This window comes from Poecilia reticulata, linkage group LG2 (genome assembly GCF_000633615.1).
Source record: "Poecilia reticulata strain Guanapo linkage group LG2, Guppy_female_1.0+MT, whole genome shotgun sequence".
In the NCBI taxonomy this organism is placed as follows: Eukaryota; Metazoa; Chordata; class Actinopteri; order Cyprinodontiformes; family Poeciliidae; genus Poecilia; species Poecilia reticulata.
In genome coordinates, this window is record NC_024332.1 from 16203890 (window position 1) to 16222007 (window position 18118).

The 18118-nt window shown below is 42.0% G+C and overlaps 1 protein-coding gene and 1 long non-coding RNA gene across 2 annotated transcripts in view; one reads left to right on the plus strand and one right to left on the minus strand.

Annotated features, from left to right (window-relative positions):
• The window catches only part of LOC103479162 (uncharacterized), a 2866-nt gene extending 1535 nt beyond the window's left edge, over positions 1-1331 (plus strand). The window contains exon 2 of the long non-coding RNA XR_535911.2: positions 428-1331. This is a non-coding gene — a long non-coding RNA (uncharacterized LOC103479162). The remainder of the gene's footprint in view (positions 1-427) is intronic.
• Positions 1332-2106: 775 nt separating this feature from the next.
• Positions 2107-18118, minus strand: part of clybl (citrate lyase beta like) — a 74856-nt gene continuing 58844 nt past the window's right edge. The window contains exons 4-8 of the mRNA XM_008433432.1: positions 12007-12108; positions 10820-10913; positions 9343-9510; positions 5419-5543; positions 2107-4013 (exon numbers count right to left, since the gene is read on the minus strand). Of these exons, the coding sequence (XP_008431654.1) occupies positions 3918-4013; positions 5419-5543; positions 9343-9510; positions 10820-10913; positions 12007-12108 (585 nt within the window). The 3' untranslated portion in view covers positions 2107-3917. The remainder of the gene's footprint in view (positions 4014-5418; positions 5544-9342; positions 9511-10819; positions 10914-12006; positions 12109-18118) is intronic.

The following is an 18118-nucleotide window of genomic DNA, read 5'->3' on the forward strand; positions in this document are numbered from 1 at the left end:
AAAAAAAAAAAAAAAAAAAGGAACATTTAAAGCCCCTTTTAAATTGAGTTAGTGATGGTATAATGTGCCAGCTGACGCAGCAGAGGCAGCAGGCCTTGGTAGATTTCACAACCAGGCAGGCTCACTGCTACGGTCATCAGAGCGGGTTCACAAATGGCTTATGATCAGAATGAAACATTAAGATATATAAAGTCGGTTGCCAGGGTTCATTTTGTCACGTATGTGTTTAAAAAAAWAAAGAGCTCGCTGGAATATTGTTTAAAAGGCCCGAGGCTCACATAAAAATCATTTTTTTTCTTTTTTTACTTCAAAATGCATCGTTTCATGTCATTTTATGATCCATTTACTGGTAAAAATTTGAAGAACGCAAAGCAGAAATTCACTTTTTTTTGTTTTGTTTTTAATTTAAAGCGTTTTTAACTTTCAGCCSATAGGAGAAACCGAGCGTCCAGCTGTCCGCCCGAGGGGCCGCGCATGATCGACCCTCCTGTCAGCTTCTCTGAGGTCTGGGCCTGAGCTGACATCGCTTCAACAGCAACAGCAGCTCCGCAGCCAACGCAAACAGCATTATTGGACGTTAATTAGCACAAGTGAGACGTGCTCCTCCCTCTCTCAGCTCCGTTATATTACAACTGAACAAATAAATCCTCTCCTCTCAAACTGCGGCGTTTCTTATGGCTTCGGAATAAAAATCTGCCGCTGCAATTAGCCCGTCATACATCGCCATTAGAAGTCTATTAAAACATCCAAGTCATTATTTGAGCATCCCCGGGCAGGAGGGAGGCGGGGGGAATTAGARGAAAACTATCTGAGCCGCACGGGTCCCATTTGGATTAATGGGGAAATATGTAAAACATTTCCGTTTTAATTTTCCTCTCRCGGTGTTTTGCATATACGAGCCTTTTTTTTTCTCTCTCTCTCTCTCTCTCTTTCCCTCCGCTGAAGCGCTCATTATTTATGAAAGCAATCTCGACCGGCACATTACCGGGCTATGAAACGCAGCTCGCTGCCTAATTGATTCCCCGTCACATTTTTTTTTTTTTATAATTTTTTTTTTCCTGTGAGCTTCTAATCGTGTTAATTGTAATTTAATCTCTCAGGGAATAACCGGAGACATGTATTTAAATAAGACTGCCGAGCGAAGACGTGAATTTGTATTACTGTTAATAATATTATCATCATCATCATCATCATCGCGTTGTCATATAATAGAAATGTCACGCAGAATTAACGCAGAAGAGTCAGACTGGGATAAATTCCTGTAATCTACAGAGATGTCAGGGTGAAAAATAGTATGAGAAGAGGTTTCTACTGCATTTCTTTAAAAAAAACAACAACATATAAACCTGCCCAAATCATTTGCTCCTTTATCATCAGGAGGAACTTGCTTTGTCCCTGAATGATGCCCATGTTGCAGTTCCTCCCCCCCATTCTGCTCTGAGGTCTTCCTTCCTGTCAGTGGGTGGGGGGCACCTGTTGGTGCAGAGCAGCTTGCAGAGTCAAGTTGTCCCGTCAAACTGGGCTCCTGCAAAACTAAAGTCACTCTGTTACGCTCTGGTGGGCTTGCAGCGTGGGGCATTCACAGCCATGTGAGGCTAAATGGCTTTCTGAGGGCCTTTCATGCACCTCCACAGCACTCTGAATAGGGGCTGTAAGAAAGCTGTTTTACTGTAGAAAATAATGTTTTAATTGCCTTAGAAATTCACCTGAATGCGGCAACATAAAGCCAAAGTTACTCTCRCTAAGTAGGACATTTTTAATTTGACACTTATTGCACTATTATGTTGCACCTCAGCTGGTTCTCCAGAAGCAGTACGGTAAACAGGATTTGAATTGGAAAAGACAGTGATGGCAGCTAAAAAAACCCAACAAAAAACAAAAAAAAGGTTGTTGGGTGTACCCAGATTTTTTCTTTTTCTGTCCGGGATTCTGTTTCAGAGCTGGAACATAAACTGGATTAGAGCATTGCAAGTGGAGACCGCTGCCTGAACGGTTGCACTTCCAATTATTGCACTTATTTTTTTTGAGAATTTTCTAAATATAACCAACATACAAAACACATAAAGAACTAAAGTCAACAACTTTCCTAAAAAAAACCCAAAAACAAATATGTAACTATTTAATATGAAAATAATGAATTGAAATGGCTTGTTATTTTACGGTAAACATATTGGGCTAGCTGAAATGTGTGTTAAGGTCAACTGGACATTCTAGGTTCATCACATCATCATCAGTGAAATATTAAGCCGGAGCAACAAAAGGAAAAAAATATTAAATGAATACAAGTAGTCATTTCTGAAAAATAAAATGAATAAATAACAGAAATATAGACAAAATTAACATACAACTTTAGACGGCAACACACTAACATGCAATTCAGTACTTTTTGACTTTATGAACTTGGTTTACATGTTTGTGTTTCCTATATTTCACTTTTTTTTATTACTTGATCCCAGAGATCAAGTTAACATATTAATTGTATAACTTATTTGGATTGAACATTTTTAACTGGAGAGATTTATTTWTTWTTTATTTTTTTAATGCAAATGTACGAAAGTTTCACAAGCAAGAGGAAAACATTTCAAAGTTAAGCAAAGGATAGGGAAAAAATATGGCAACAATCTGCATTCTAAGCAATCAAGGCAAACTATGTTAATTGTTTTAGAGTTTACACATTTGATAACATCACAGAAAGTCCAAAAACGGCTACAAATATGACATTTCAAYCAMACAAAAAKGATTATTTTTTCATTAAGAGTTTGAAAACAAGCTAAATATGTTCATATGGCAGCAAAGAGGGAACCAGTTTCGAGTCACCRATGTGGCCGATTGCCAGWGCGACTGCTTACTGTCGGGGTCTTTGGCTGGATGCAGGAGCCGTTTCTGTCTCTCTCTCTCTCTCYCTCTTTTTTTTGTCTGGACAGGACTGGCATGGACACTGGGTCTGTCCCAGACACAATACATCATACAGTAAAGGGAAAGAAACATGAAAAAAGAGAGAGAGGGAGAGAGCGCGGATGAGGTGGGGTAGAGGTGGTATGGCGCCTTTCATTACCATGGTCACCAATGGCACTATTAACCATTCGACACCCCCTCAATTATCCTCCCATCCGCAGTCAGAGAGACAAAGCCTCGGTCCTGGTCTGCTGGAGCAACATGGCCACTAATCTGTCTCTCCTCGAACATCACACCCACTTCACAGCCTCTGCGAGTCAGACAAGTGCTCCACAAAGACCCCTTTTGTGCTTTCATTTGTGACTTCTTCACTCCGCTCATTAGAGTTCATTTTTCATGTTCCGCTGAAGCTATTTTCGACGAGCGCCGCTGTAAGCGCACGTCGCCACCAATGCAGAAAATGAGTGGAAATGTTGCTGCGCACAATTTACCTTGTGGTTAAAAATAAAAACACAAACGAAATTGAGTTTCTTCTTTAGCTTTTTTGACGCAACAACGTGAGGATGTTCGTCTGAAGGCGGGCGGAGGAACCCGRGCGGAGGAACCCGAGCGGAGCTACGAGGCCCGAGGAATGGACCCACCACAACAGAGTGGTGTTGTTTGTTTACCCTTTGCCCCCCCCCTGCCCTGCCCCTCCCCCTGCCAGGACGTGCTGATGGGAGAGCATTCATCAGGACTTTTGAAGCGACGGAGGGTGTGGGCGCGCAGGCTGCTGAACGCGCTACCAGAAAAACTGTGCAAGGTTCATTTCCAGAGGACAGCATTGCTCACACGCACACACCACAGCAAATTCAAGTAAGATTCTGATAATAGCCACACATTYCTGTCATAACACAAATATAAACCATGTTTTCCACTGTAATCTTGCGCCAGAGGGATGGTTTGTGAAGTTTTCAAAGTGCTCATTTTGCCTGTGAGATTTCCRGTCTCCTGTCCTGCTTCAGACCATGCGGCCCTTCCGATTATTTCTCGGAYACCGCCGCAGCGAGGGTCAGGATGTTCTGAGCCTGCTTCAGCGAGGGCAAGTCAATCATGCTGCCGTGGAAGGTGAACGCACCCTGAGGAGAAACACAMACATTGCACGTTTCATACATATAATCAGTTGCAGAAGGTCAAAATTCTGTCAATATTTTGGGAGTTGGTATAATGGCATGGTTTTGTTTTGTTTTTCTGAGACATGAAACTGGTCATACAAAGGAAGAGTAAAAAAATACTAAATAAATAAAATACACAGAAACACGCGAAGGGCTCGACTGAGGCAAGGGCTAAGATACGAATCCCTTCGGGCGCTGCCCTGGCAGGGAGAGAGAGGTGGCGGGCAGATTGTGTATTACCTCAGCAGACAGCCCACAGAGCTCGGCACACAGGCTCCAACCATGCACTAAATTAGGGACAATAATATTGTACACTTAATTGGCCCAACTCCCCTCCCCTCACTGTCCTGAGAGTCACCCGGGGGTGTACAGTACGCAGCCGGAGCCATGGAGGTGCGCGCACAAAGGATCAGTGTGAGCGTCGGAGCAGAGAAACAGCCGTGTCATCGCAGCGTACGGGCAGCAGAGAGACGCTGGCCAGTTACAGATGGGTCCTGTAATAGCTGCTCTTTTATAATACAAACAACCAGGCAGGAGCCAGTGTTAGATTTCTATGGCTTCATACTCTGAAGTAAAAACACTGCAGTTTGGGCTATTTATGCAAAAAAAGGAATATGTGTAGCATTAATCTTTTATACTAGCTTTTATTCATACACAAAGAACAATTATCCCTGCTGCTGTTGTTACAGTAAAAATAATTACATAGAACCTTTGGATATTGTTATTTTGAATTAGACGCACAGACCTAAAAAACAGCATGAGCACAAACTAATTTCACTAGTACTTAACGTTTTAGTTATTTTCTCATTTTAAATTAGCACCTATACTATTGCTTTGTTAATTAGTCAGGCTATCTGCTCAGGGAGAGCATGCAGTTGACTTTTTCACATATACATGGCCTCCCAATTGTATGTTGTAATTGTATGTTGCCAAAACGTTTGTTTTTTTTGTGCTTTTATTTATACAAAATGTTCTAAAAATGCAAAAATGCATTTCTTGACAGGAGTGACGGTAGAGATGCCATTTATTTCAAAACACGTCTGGTTTTATCGAGACCAGAAATGTTTTAAAAATAATGAAGTTCAGCTTTCTTATGAGAGAGGGTAGGGTGTAAATGATGAGCAGAGTGTAAAAATAAGTAGGGGAGGGGGGAGCTCTGCATTACTTTATGTTTCATACAGTCAAAACGGCTCGATCATGTCGGGCTTCATGACTGTAATCTGTGGGAACTGTGCGATGTAAAGTGGTAAGAGTTTTGATCATCAACTTTTTGAATCTCCATCAGTAACAACCCCCATAATATTAAAGTCTTGTTTGGCGTTTAAAATTATTTCAGAGAAATAATTCACAATTCCACATCTATTATTACCTTTCCTTCTTTCTGGTGCTGGTCAAAAGCAGCAATGAGCTCCTCGGCCCACTGGACCCTGTCTTGACTTGGGGAGAACTCCTCCTGCACAGCCTGGATCTGCCCGGGATGAATGACCTGCTTACCTGCAGAGAAACACACACACACACCGGAACATTTAGCTCTTTTAGTCGAAGCTGCATGTTTTTTTTTCCGGTATAATGCTGGTAATTTTTGCCCTTTCAGCATTTCATTTTGTTACGTTTTTCTCTCCTTTTTTTTCTTTCTTTCCAAAAAAAAAGGGAGCGATCTTCCTGGGGACGTTTCATACCCACCATGCATCAATTGGTACCTGCTTTAACAACTGTCATTCTCTCTCTTCTGCTCATTCATGCAGTTTTATGACTTTGATCAACGTCATTTAATGGCAGGTGATCCCTCAGGTATTTTGTTTCGATTAAAGGTAGAGCTGGATCGTGCGCCAAACTCACTTGTTGTCATCACAATATCAATTCGTGCAACACTGCAGCAGCAAAGGATTGCTTATTTGGGGAAAAAAAAAATTGTAGGCTGCGTCAATGAGTATGCGTGTAAGTAATGCATTTGGAAATATTTTTAGTGCCCTCCTTGCTGGTACTCGACGTCTAATTTTAGCGGTTGAGATTCTAAAGCTTTAAAGTGGTGGGTACATTGTGATGAAGGATGAAGCATTTTAGTGCACCTGTAATCAGAGGTCATGTTTCAAGACTCAAGTGGGCCACATGTGATGGAAATATGGAAATAGGGCGTGTTAACACAATGATTATTCATCTGCATTTTGGGTCAAAAGAACTTATCTACCGATGCAAACGAAGCAAAATAAAATAGCTGAGTTCAAAACGGTTTGTCTACTGGCACAAATTCAAAGCAGAACTGGACAAAATGGAAACGAGAGAGAGAAATATCCTGGTGTGAATTGACCCAGAGTATTTAAAAATCAATTACCTGTTTTCCCACAAAAATATATAATATTTTTGTTTTGGCTCAAATTATTACTTTCTACTTTATAGCAAACACAATAATGTGCAGCTGTAGATCCAAAAAGAGAAAGTAGGTTGGGGAAATCAGTTTAGAACATCTATGCAAGAGATGCATTATGAATAGGAAGATAAAAAAGTAATAAGAGAGGAGAAGATGGAAATACACAACTGACTTGTCTCTGACTGCATGTCCAAACAGACTGGGGTGAAACGGATGGGAATGAAACCACAACAACTTCATAAGAGCTCACTACAACAAAAGAAAAGTCTGCCTCTAAAAAGCTGAAACTGAAGACTAACAAGGAGTTATGTCTCTGTTGGTCACAATCTCACGCACACGCACGCACGCGCGCGCACACACACACGCACACGCACAGACATCTTCTCCGTTAAATGTGGGCGAAGGCTGCGGATATAATCCCGTGTACATTTGCAGATCAAACTTGTAGTGATAAAGTTGAGGGTTATGAACATGTCTGGCGAGAGCGGCGGCTCAGCGGCAGCCAGCGGGAACCCGACACTTTAGGGCTTAGCTCTGTCGCCAGCAACAAATCCTTCAAGGTGGCAGTGCAGGCGGGCTGCACGAGCGAGTAGGGTTAAAAAAAAGAAAGAAAAGAAAATCACAGAGGAGAGGGCAGGGGAAATGGGGGGAGGAGAGAACCCAGTTGCTTCATCAAGCTCTGCCCACCCTACGTTAACCCATGAAGAAAAGATCTGGCAAAGATCACATCAACTGAGGTGCTTGGTTTGCATTTTCACATCATAGTAAACATAGTATGAAAGCTGGTGTGGCCATAAATGTAAGAAAGCATTTTAATTGAGAAAGCATGTTATATTACAATAGAATAATTACAATGCTTTTGCTTTCATGTTTTTAAACAATTTTTTTCAAAAAACAGACAAAAACAAGAACTTGGCTGGGGGTAGCCAACCTATAGGATGGACAGATTTATATCTCAGACCTAAAAAGCTTGATGTATTTTGTAGAAAATATGGTCATATTTTTACCACAAGAAAGTGCATCTTACTGTCAGCCCATCTGTGCGTGTGTGTGTGTGTTTGTGTGTGCAGCTGTTTAGGACAACAAGAGAACGATGGTTCCAACAGGGCCGGCTGGGTGACTCAGGTGCCCTTGGTTACAATCCATTGGTTCTCCTAAAATGCATCATTCACGCCCTGCAGCCAATCCTGGGCTGCCGTGTGGGGCTGGCACCTTATTGGAGGACGGCTATTTAGCAAAGTGCTCTCAGGCGAGTGATGGACAGGGTCCTGGGGACTGAAGTGAAATGTGGTCCCTGAGAGCAGAGGAATTGTTTTTCTATCTCTAAAAAAAAAAAAATAAATTTAAATTGCAAACCAACAGCTCAGACTACATAAAATAAGAAGTTAATAAAATATTTAACTACAATATTATAAAAGATGATATTTTATTATCTTCTGGTGTGCACATCAGCTCAAAACAATTCTGTCCTAAGCTCCCCAGTACGGAGCACTGGTGTTCTGTACTCTGCGCTTAATGGGTGCTGCTCCCAGCTTAGGTTGTGCCAAGGTCAATTACTGCACAGGTAGAGCTTCTGGCAGCGCCGTATTATTGCTTAAGCACACATGGGCCAGTAATAGCTACTAACCAAGATTATACCGAGTGCCCACGGCTCGCACGGCACTAATCCACTGCTTTAAATGCTTCTGCTCCCTTTCAAACCGAACCATTTATTTCATCAACCAGCTGTTTCCCCCTCCCCAGCTTTGCAGACCTCATTCGCCGAGAGATAAACTGCAAATCTGTCAGGCCCAAACAAATGCAAACAATTAACAAAAAGGGATTTTCGGTCTACTCTCTGCCTAAGCTTGAGGAATCGTGGGCCGAGTGTAGCTCTGAAGATGCAGAAATAGGATAGACAACAAAACGCACGCACACTCACATGACCCTGCAACACACGGGAGGGTGGAAGTGGCAGACAAGGTCACCTGGGTGAGTTTCAGTGGGAAGCAGCAAGAAGTGCAACCTACACAGTGATATAACATGATGTGCAGGTATTTTTTGTACGCGCCCGGTGAAGAGCAGGTCATTGATTCAATGTCTCTTCTTTGCCATTTTTTTTTTCCCCTTTCATGGCAACTAATGCCTTGAGGAACTCTCACCGCTGTAGAAACCATGAGATTCAGCTTCTTAGTTTCCCACTTCCAAATGAAGATACGTTTAATTTTGACATCTTGATGAATAAAATAACTAAATGAGATTAAAATAATAAAGATAGAAAACGTGGCGAGAATTGCTATGAAACACAATCACGAAAAAACAAACCAACCTTCAAACCTTTTCTTAAATAACTTGTTAGAAACAGTAAAGCCTATTGATCTGCCAATACAAGTCAGAATTTTGTATATGATCCAACTATATAGGTACGTATTTGACATTTTAACTAGCGATGATGGGGCAGTGCTTTCCACTGAATGGACACAAAACTGGGCTAAAGGAAATTTGTTAAGCGTGCAACTGAAAATGTCGACATTTTATGAGAGCTAATGCTGCCCCACAAGGATATGCCGCTCTGGACAGAGAGCCACGGCATCAAAAACCGGCACTGACTAGAACACAGACTCCTCRGGATGCAGTTGTCTAAATTATTAATATTTACCGAGAGTGGAAGCAGACTCTAAATTGTTCCGTTGTGAAGCACAGATAGATATCATTTCATGCCGATGCCGTCGTTACAAAAGAACAAATCTAAATAGTGGGACATCTTGAGTGCTTTCAGCAGATGAGACCTTTGTAATGTTCTCCCACAGGGAGGATGCAGAAACGATAGGGCACGCAATTAATACAACAAAAACCGATAACAACGGGTAGCGAGCGCAGTTATCAAAGGAGCACCTGGAGGATATTAATCATGATTACAGTCAGAGAAAGAGGCAGAAATGTTACCGGTGAAACCCATGAGAGCTCCCTCCTTGGCCTGTAGCCTCAGTCCCTCCACATCTTTATAGTCGATGTAAACCAGGTCGATGGCTTGCAGCCCAAAAGCCTTGGTGGTCACCACCACCTTCTGCCTCGCGTAGAGCAGCTCTCTGGCATCCTTAGTCCGCGTGGCACCTGAGGAGGGCCGGGAGGCAAAGGCAAGAATGCTGAGGTAGAGGAGTGAGAGCTAATAAATAACACATACAGTGGATCTACACTTAGAAGGMGGGATAAACATTCAAATATACAGATTTTCATACAAATCCATTACTTATCTTTCAAAATATTCACATTTTGTTTGATTACAACAACAAACATTCGGTTCTTTTTTGTAAGGGAATTATGTGATGAATCGAAACAAAGCGATCGCTTTAAAGTGAAAGGAAAACGATGCATGCTTTTCAACACTATAAATCTGAAAAGTGCGGTGTGCAATTGTATTCAGCCACCACGAGTCAACATGTACAAGAACTGCATTTTCACAGAAGAAAACAGCAAGTGCTTAGGAGTATATCTCTACCGGGGTTAGATGTTTAGAGGCGGATCGTTTTCGCCCTTTTCTCCTTCGCAAAATAGCGTAAACGTAGCACTCCGTGAGTTCATTTTCAAGTCCCGCCAAATATTCCCCAGTTTAATTCAGGTCTAGACTTTAACTGGACCATTTTAACAAGCCATTGTTTTCATCTGGAGGCGAGCCTTCAGCTCCAGTCTCAAGTTCTCCACAGCTGCTAACAGGTTTGCTTCTGTATTGAACTCCATCTTCCCTTTATACTCTGACCAACTTTCCTGCCTCTTTTGAAGAAAAGCTTCTCACAGCATGATGCTGCCACTACCACCACATATCTATCAGCTTTGTGTGTTTAGAGTGATGTTGCGTGTTGGTTTTCCGTTTTATAAATCAAAAGGCCTGTTTAGCTCACGGCTAATAGTTTTCCTGTAACCAGGGAACAAGGGCATCGTGGCTGCTTCTCTGATTAATGATCTCCTTACCCTGCCTGTCAGCTTAGGTGAAAGGTGATGTCTTAGTCTGTTTGTTTAATAATCTAACCCTGTTTAAAACTTCTCCGCAGTATTGTCCCAGCGGCATCTGGCGTACTCCTCGGTCGTCATGATGCCGATTATCCACTAATGTTACGTGACAAACTGCTGAGGCCTTCGCAGAACAGCTGGATTTACACAGAGACTAAACTGAACACACGTGGGCTTTGTTAACTAGCGAAGCGATTCCTGAAGACAAATGACTGCACCAGATATTATTTAGCGGTGTACATATGCACGCCACACTTGCCACTACTCCGCGTCGCCCAGTCGGTTTCAAATCCAAACAAAAAATATGTTGTTTGTTGTTTTAAAGTCAAAAAGGTGGAAAGGTTTAAGTGACTTGAATATCTTATCTGCTGTTATTTAAGAGTGTGGAAATGTAAGCGCTGCTTGTGACCGACACCTATGCTGGCACAGAAGTCATCGGAGCCAAACACCACGCCGTCATGGTGGAGCCCGGCCCTGGGAGAGAGTTGGCGGATTTCCTCACACACGGCCTGACAGAGAACAAAATACATCAGCATAATAACAGCAGCAGCAGGAGCAGCCGGACAGACGAGTCACAGAAACAACCACGAGCAAACAAAATAAAAAGGAAAAAAAAAATAAAAAAATCTGTGAATTCATCGCATGGATTAGTTCTGATGTTATATCAGGAATAGATAGTCTTGAACTCCACAGTACCCCCCCCCCCCTCTCTCTGTTTTGTCATGTCTTTTTTAAATTACATTTTGACTTGAAAGACAAAATTGCATTTGTGCACACATCTAACAGCACCAGTAGGGAAATATTAACCGTTTCATCTAGGAAATTGCTCGTTAATTTATTGTTTTTGGCCAGAAATGAGCTCGGGGTTCGCTAAAAGATTGGAACAAAACATAATTAAAAGCCACACAGGTGTTACAGATAAAAGCGCATTAGACTAGCAGCCGCAGTCACGGTTGAAAGAACAAAAACCTGGACTGTCTGTAGTAAAGAGTGACATTTAGTCGGATGTTTTTCAAGCTTTTTTTTTTTCTTTTTTTTTTCCCAGCTACAAATTAATACCGCCTCTAGCTGTGCTACAGCAAGTTTGTTACCTGGTGTTCAGTCTGGGCGAAAATAAAGGGTTTGCTCAAGAAAGCAGAAACAGGCAAACCCTYGTATCTCCCCCTCCCCTGCCAACCGCCAACAAAACACACATGCACAGGCACACGCACACACGATCACAAACGCAGTCGGAGAATTATACTGAAGAACTGACAGATGAACCAAAAGGAGGACTGCCAGCTGGTTGCTCCCCAAATCTGCTCTCTTTACCCCTCCAAGAAGCTGAAGGTCATGCTGCACTGTTAGGGAAATCTGACTAAAGAATTTTCTCACTATGAGGATATTAAATTAGCACTAATTAAACAATGTCAGGACGTCTGAGGACGGAGGGCATTTTGAGAGGCGGTGGAGGAGCTTCAGATCCTGTTTCTTTCTGGATGTTGTCGAGTTCTCCTCACGCTGATGGGAGTCTTTAATCTAAAGCCAACGATGAACAAACAGCAAAAAAAAAAAAAATCTCTGACGTTTGCAGTTTTCCCCTTTTATTCACTCGTAATCTACCTTAAAATTGAGCAGGCCCGCAGCGGTTTCCACGAAGGTGACGAGGCGAACGGGTTCTGTCAGCGTCCGTCCTTTCAAGTTGTGCTGAAACCTGTCAACAAACTGAACACACGGGCAACGTCTCAGGCTCCGCTCATTAACAGCACCCACGGTTCTGTGTGACTGGGAGACAATAAAGCACTCAGCAATCGCAATAAATTAATTTACTTGCAGCGCTTTCAGCCAATCATGTTTACACAGTCCACATAAGTGGGAAAATAGGTTTTTGGTGACACAAATACCTTTAACTCTGAGAAAAAAACCCAAATATTTTCTCATTCCATTTTTCATGTAACCTGACTCTTTTTAACATTTGGTTGAATTTGTCAGTGTACTTTTATCACTTCATTAGTATTTACAAATTGTATTAACAGCATAACACATTATAATAACAATAATCTTCATTTCACCAGACAAAAATCATTTTCAAGATGGACTTGGTGACGTAGCAGCACCTTTTATAAGTATCAACATTTACATTCAACCAGAGAAATAGATTTGTTTTGTTTTAAAAGCACCAGGCACTACAGTTTATCCAGGGGTAGCAGAATAAAGGGGGGATAGACAGAAATGATACAAACAGAAAATAGGAGCCAAGAAATGGCACAAAGAGTTGCAATGGAAATGGGCCGAATGCAAATTCAACAAACAACAAGATCCAGCTACAAAACTGCGCACTGGATTTTAGTTAAGGGTGGCCAAGTAAAAGGGGCTGAATATAAATTTTGTAAATAACAAAAGCTAGGTAAGAAACACTGCAATGGGTTTTAGTTGGGGGTGAATATGAATTGTACAAACAGCAAAAGCTAGCTAGGAAATTATGGAGTGGATTTTATTCATAGGTGGCAGAGGAAAAGGGGTTTGAATGCATAATACATCATGAAAACAACGTAATAATTTTCTTTCAATTGCACGCCTTTGCAATGTGAAAAACTCTGTCACTTTAAATTTGGATGTGTTGTTCTGCGGTAACAACCGCAAAGGATTACAACAATTTTCAAAAACAGCGGAGCGGGATGGGGGGTGGGGGGGAAATGTCTTCATACGTTAAAATTCCTCGTTTGACGGAAATCCCGACACCTTTATTACCTGCGCCTTGGCAGTTTCAGTCCTTATTCAGAAACACATCTGTGGAGGCTCACGTGGCGCAGGGAGCAAGCACAGGAGAGCAGCAACAAAAGCGAAGAAATAAAATATTTTACATCAACACCAGGGTTCCCCCCTTCGTCTGAAGTGTTCTGCTCTACCTTCTTTCAGAGGTTCTCCTCCACTACAGCTTGTGCTCCCCTGAGAGAGCATGCAGACATGTAAATGCACCCACGCACACACATACACATACAGAGAAGAAACGAAAGTGCAGGAAAAGGAAGAAGAAACAAGATTCGGGACGTCTTTGAGCGTGTTTTTACCACCGCATTATTCTGTTTTCCGCGTGCCTCCTTCGTTGCGGGTAACAGGGGAGAACGCAGCAACAATCGGGGAGTGATGTGACACTTTGCCGAGGCCTTTATGCTGCACGACTCCTGCTAATATGCAAGCTCACCTAAAGTAGGGTTTTAAAACCAGAGTTTAATTCTTTGAAGACCAAAGCATTCCGATTTTTTCCAACAGACCAGTTCACAGCTAGCCCTGGACTGCCAGTGGGGTTGCCCAAATTCCTAAATCTATCATCTGGAAACACACAAAAGCCCCCTCCGTCAGATATTTCCTTTCAAAGCCAGACAAAAAGGAAAAAAAAAAAAAAACAGAAAGAAGAGAGAGAGCAAAAGCTCAGAGAAGAAATGTCTACCTCCGAGTTTCCCCTTCCTCTCCGTCTGCTCCTTCTTTAAGACATCAGAAATAAAAAATAAATAAATGTATAAACATTACAAATAACCCCAGGTACATCATGACTATTTGTCCGAATGAGGAGCACAATAGCCCTCACACTCACCAGTCTTGTTCTGAAAACTGAAAGAGTGGACCTCCATTGAAGAGGTTCGGAAAAAAAAAAAAAAAAGAATTGAGGCAATTTTAATCATCTCTCCATTCAATCTCGGTTGGATAAATCATATCGGGGAGATTTGCATAAATACAAACCATCAAAGACTTTTCATCTTCAAAGAGGTTTTCAAGACCCAATAGGCTTTGTACTGTAATCATCTGAGGTCACAACCCTGTGGGAGCAAGGCTGCTATGGCAACATAAAAACTAACGCTGGGGGTTTTAGCATAATATGCCCCCCTCCCTCGCCAACACAGGAAGGGTTTTTTTGGGGAGGTTGGGCTGGGAGTGGGGGTTGAGGGGGGAGGGGGGGGGGGTCTGAGACGGAGTGTGAAAAGAGGGTGTAGATAAACCCATTTCTGTGACAGAGGAGACCCAGACTGATGTGGCCTCGTGGTCGGGGAATCCAGCAGACGTCGCCGCTGGCCGGGTGAGCGGTTTGGATCCTACTGAGGGAGCCAGGTGATGGCTCCACTGGACAAAAAGAAGAAGAAAAAAAAAAGAACACTTCCATGATTACATGTTTCTGTCCTTCCTCAAAACTCTCCTCTTCAGCTATTATACACCTTAAGGGTCCGATTTACTAGCATAAGAGGCGCTATAGTGGCTGTTGTCACTCTGACACTCACAGCAACCATTAACTGTCGATGGCAATCAAAACTAAGACCCTTACGGTGCTATTCAGGGCAGAATTGAAAAAAAATAAAAGAAATAAAAGAATTGTTACAAGGGAAGAAATAACACCTCTTCTTGCCTTTGAGAGTCACGATGCAAACAAGTCCTCTGACAATTTTCGACTCGCAATCATGAAAAGAGAAGGAGGGAGAGACGGGCGCGAGAAAGGAGGCTATAGTGGGACAAGTTTCAATTAATTTTCTTCAAAAGGGGGCCAGATTAAATGTTTCCGGCCTGCTGAAGTGTTCATTTCACAGAGGGGAAGCGGAGAGAAGGGGATGAGGGGAGGGGACGGGAGGAGGAGTAGAAGGAGGAGGAGGAGCGGGACAGGGCGCGATTCTTTTGGTCCCCGGTGCACACCAAATAGTGTGGTGGGCAAAGAATGCGCACGGCTCCGAATCTGTGTGAGAATTGTCCTCGAACAAAAGAGTGCGTGTGTGGAGGGGGGTTTACGCCTGTTACAGCCCAATAAGGCCTGTCAGTCACACAAGGGGCTGGAGGAGAGCAGAAAGGCCGGGCAAAAGAGTTCGGCACAAAGAGAAACAAGCAAGTCCATCTTTTAGCGACAAATCAGGCTGAAGGTTCCTGTGCCAATATCAATAAAAAAAAATAAAAAAAAGGGTGAAAAATAAACAAGTGACGGATTTACTGCCCGGCCTAACAAGAGCGGAGAGAATCAGACACATGCTTACAACGCAAACACACACACACACACACACACACACACACACACACACACACACACACACACACACACACACACACACAGAGGGAAAAGTCTGGGTAAGGGCACAGACGGAAAGAGCTGTGAGGGACCGAGGTGACATCGGATGAACATGCATGACAGAGTCGAAGCCCAATGCAGAACTTGTCTTCCGTCTCTGGAGCATGCGTGCGCCTGCTGGTGCAGAAACGCACAAATAAATCACGACAGAAGCGCGGTAAGCTTAATGGCCAGCGTGTAGGTGGACTTGAATAAACATACAATCAAGCACATTAGTGTCACGAAAGGGGGAAAATAGCAGGCAGTTATCTGCGTCATACAGCTTTTAATTAGCCAACAGATTTTCTTTTTTTGGGTTTTTTTTWAAATCTTGCAATAATAACAATAATAATTTTAAAAGGAAAAATGCATGACAAAAGTGTCTTTTGAAGAGAATAAAAGTAGTGCAGGATGAAAAGCTGGAGCAGTGAATAAGCGAACACCTGTCAGCAATTATGCTGGAAAGAAAGAAAGGGCAGCAGGAAATAGACGTGTTCTAATTAAAACCACTAGTTAAAAACTTCCTGCGCCTGCCACTAGACCATGTATGCGTACATATTAGTGTGTGTGTGTGTGTGTGTGTGTGTGTGTGTGTGTGCGCGCGTGCGGGGACGTTCGTGTGTTTGCGAAGGTTTCCGACCAGACCAGACCAGACACATGCCTTTCACAACAGATTTAACTGAAGCTTTTAAAAGGCCTATATTAGCCACTTAAAAAAAAAAAAGTATTACATTTGCCTGTAATAAAATCAAAAGCTCAAGTATTCAGAAGTTTGAAGCATATGTATTATCTTTGAACTATTGCCATGCAAACAGTGAAAAAAAGAAAAGGAAAAAACCTGACATTTGTAGTTTTTATTTTGTGGTAAGTGAAGCATATGGAGCTGATCAAAAAGGTCTAAATTAATGATGTCCCTCTCTCCTGACCTTTGAGAGGTTGACATCCGTACAGCAGCCTTTTACGAAAACCCACAGGCACGGTCGATGACAAACAAACGCCTCTTAACTGCATGTATTTATGTTATTTCCAAAAAACATGATTATTAAAAACCCCTTTAAAGGCGTCAGACAAGTTCTTGGATAAGTGTATTCTTGTATATGCAATTGAACCACAATATTTGATACTTACACAAAATATTTGGAAAAATCCCAGCCTTCAATTTGCGTTACATTCATTTTGTATGAATATATAGATATATGTCTTGTTTGAATATGATTTATTTGAGCAAAATTATCTGAGTCACAAATAGTAGCACCACCAAATGTTTCTATAAAGCAAATGCATCTAAGACATGTTTTCCATTTACACTTAATTTTCTTATGCTGACTCTAGTGTCTGCATAATAATCCATGACTTCCTGTTTTCATTGGGTAAATATATGACATGCTGTGTTCTTGTCACTCTTCAAAATGGAAAAAACAAGAGAACATGTCAAATACGGAGTACGAACAGATGTTTTTTTTTCTTTTCTGCATAACTAACATAAACATATAAATAAAATGATTTGGGCAGTAACAGTGATAAGCTCAAACTGATGATGCTTTCTAACCCGAAACATCTTAGTGTGGATGTGATTGTTACTTTCGCAGTTTGAAACATTTTGTCAGTTTCATGCGAGCATCAGTAAAAGCTCTGCTTGCGTTTCAAAACAAAACGGAAATGCTATTTCACTGTAGATCTGAACTATTAATGCAGCTGCTGTACATCCCTATTCTTGATAATGGATAAGTGCAATTTTTAGAACAGCATTTGTTTTTGTGATGCTCCTACGGTGTAAAGTTATAAATTTATAGAAAAAAAAAGACTGTGAGGAGGATAGAAAGGTTAAACAATCTCCAAAGTGACCCTGAGAACTGTTATGGAGGGGAGGGGTCACAAAGTCTCCATAGCAACCACTCTTTTTAGGGAATCACATCTTTACCAGAGTTGCCAATAACTGGGAATGTGCCCCCATGATGTAACAATTTACACCACAGCCATGTTTCATGATATCCAACACATGTTTGTGTGTTAAACAGCATATAAAGCACTTGGCTACTCATGGAAGTGGAGTGCCACTGGGCCCTTAACAAATTTAACCCCACACTCTTGTTTTCATCAGTATAAAGCAGTGTTTTTCAACCACTGTTCCGCAGCACACTAGTGTGCCGTGAGTGATCGTCAGGTGTGCCGTGGAAATTATTCAATTTCACTATGGTACCGTATTTTCCGGACTAAAAGCTGCTACTATTTTCCTTAACTTTGAACCATGCGGATTGTAGCCCGCTGTGGCTTTTCTGTGTATTTTTCTTCAACCACCAGGGGGCTGTCTAGCAGGAAGTGAATCATTAGAAGTCAAAATTGTAAATCAAAGAAGAACGTGCTAATTTTCATTTAGAACAAGCACATGCTAGCAGCAGGCACGACGGAGAAAGGTTTTCAAACTCATATCATGCAGCTTTTAAGTTGAGGGTTGTCGATCTGGCACTACAGGAGGGAAACAGAGCCGCTACACTTATAAGCTCGGTGTGAACGAAACCATGGTTTGGCTTTGGAGACGGAGTGCTGCGTCCAGCAGATTTATTAGGACGAGGCATTCTGCTGGGTCCTAATGGAAAACCGAGAGCAGCTTCCAGTTTTTATTTTATTTTATTTTATTAATTGAAGATGCTA